Raw genomic sequence first — 2,289 nt, 5'->3', positions numbered from 1 at the left:
GACATATGGGTAGCATCCACCATCCCCAGCAGATCGTCTTTGAACAAGTTGTAGAAGTGTGAGAAGAATTCGATCGGCCATCTATCTAGCCCAGGACTTTTGTCCTTTTGAAACTTTTTTATGACTTCATAAAGTTCCTCCTCCGTGATTGCCTTGAAAATTTCTGCATTGGCAGCTTCATCAAACATAACAGGAACCTGTTCAATCATCCAAAAAACGTCATTTATCTCATTTGGCCGCCTCTTGTATTTCTTTTGGAAAAACTTTGTAGCCTCCATCGCTATATCCTATTGGGAATGAACGAAGCCTCCATTATCATCCTCGATCTTCGAGATCGAGTTTCTAATCCTCCTTGCGTTTGCAAAATTATGGAAGAATCTTGTATTACGATCACCCTCCTTGAGCCAAATCGCTCGACTTTTGAGCCTCCAGGATGATTCTTCTTTAAGCAGCAACGCTTGTTTCATTTTCTCCAAGGATCTGAAATGAATTTTTTGATCAAAAGACATAGAATCAAAGGAGACCGTGTCAGATAAAATCCTTAGCTCTTTCTTTATATCTTCAAGCACCTTTTTATCCATCCTCCTCTTTTTAATTAGCCAATCCTTTGCTGCCTCCCTCAGCGATTGGATCTTATCACGAAAGGTAGAGAAGGATGTCCTCTCCGACTGCTTTAATTCCTCCCATTTTTTTGTTATAAGAGCATTGAAGGACTCATCTTTAAGATAGATTCTGTTAAACTTGAACGAGTAACCCAACTTACGTTCCAAGTCCCTCCATTCAAGAAAGATGGGGCGATGATCAGACGTATAGTCATTACCTGTGCATGCGACTGGCATTCCCCATTGCTCGATCATACTGGCATTGATGATAAAACGGTCAAGACGTTTAGCTATGAACCCCGAACCGGTTCTGCAATTATTCCACGTTGGTGCCATCTTTTGTGGAATTACATCAATCAGGTTCCTATTAAGGAATTCCGCACGAAGTCTATCAGCAAAAGGATCCGACTTCCTGCAGTTGCCCCAACATTCGTTAGAATTCAAAGCGATATTAAGGTCCCCAACAATCAATAGAGATTCGATATCTAGGATTTCCGATGCAAACAGGGGACCCCAAAAAGATGATTTGTTCCTATATACATTTTGAGTAGTTTTTAAATAGTAATTTTTGGAAAGTTTATATTACTATCTAATTTGTCTAATTTATATAGAATTAAGTATATATTTATTGTAATTACAAGTTTGACTAATAAACTCTTAGCAATTGAAGTGCCTCTATTTTTTTTAAAATATTAATTTATATATACAATAAAAAAAACCCAATTTAAATAATAAAAATCAAAACTTAACCACAATTTTTTTCAAAAAATATCTATAAAAAATTAATAAAAAACCACACTTAGAAACTACTACCCTACCTTTATTCTATTTTATATAAAATACATCACATTTATTTCCCACACATTAGTATTAGACCATCTTCTTTACCTACACACGAGAATGTCACTAGACCCTTCATTATTATAGATATGATGTGAGATGTTTGTTGGTGAATGTCCATATTTTTATATCTAATATTATAATTCTTTCTTATTTAATATTGAGTTTGTCTTTGTTTACTAAGATACATGCTTTTCTTATCCCAATTTTGTTATACACCATTATGATGGTATAAAATGTAAATATTATTATAAGTTATTAATTAATCACAATATTTATGATTTATTATTATAATACTCGAAATATATTTTAAATTTATTAATCATATAACTCTTATCGTATGTTTATAATGTTACATTAATAGCTCTTATAATATGTTTATAATGTATTGTTACATTAATAAAAGAGTAATAATATTGTGCTATAAAAATTGTTATATTAATTAGATTATTATTATTTATATTTAGAATTGTGTTAATTTTAGTTTTTTTTAATTTATGCATGTTTTGAGATAACTCACATGGTTAATGTGTGGTTTGTAGAAATTGTTAAAATTATGAAAAGATCATATCCAACGTGGCCACACTAGTCCTTAATATCCGTGAATTTTTTACCCAACAAATTTTGAATCAATCACTTTTATACCAAGAGCGAGTGAGTTATGTCATTTGAAATATATTAATTAAATATAATAATTATATAGGGGTATACATTTATTAGGATATTAACTATTGGTATATCATAATTTATTAGGATAAATTATGATATACCAATAATATTAGTTATACTATTATTAATAAACTTGGCTTTAACAACCCTAAATTATGGTATGTACCTATTGTAACTA

At 31.1% G+C, this 2,289-nt stretch overlaps 1 protein-coding gene across 1 annotated transcript; it reads right to left on the bottom strand.

Annotated features, from left to right (window-relative positions):
* Nucleotides 1–287: 287 nt before the first annotated feature.
* LOC149229793 (uncharacterized) lies at nt 288–938 on the bottom strand. The gene has a single exon (XM_089381134.1). The coding sequence runs from the start codon at nt 936–938 to the stop codon at nt 288–290; it is 651 nt and encodes a 216-aa protein (XP_089237260.1).
* Between the last annotated feature and the right edge of the window lie 1,351 nt (nt 939–2,289).

This window comes from Pinus tabuliformis, chromosome J (assembly GCF_031772625.1).
Source record: "Pinus tabuliformis cultivar Carrire ecotype Pingquan chromosome J, CPIR1, whole genome shotgun sequence".
Classification (NCBI taxonomy): Eukaryota; Viridiplantae; Streptophyta; class Pinopsida; order Pinales; family Pinaceae; genus Pinus; species Pinus tabuliformis.
Note: the sequence above shows the minus strand (reverse complement) of the source record. Positions and strands in the feature narration are given on the sequence as shown.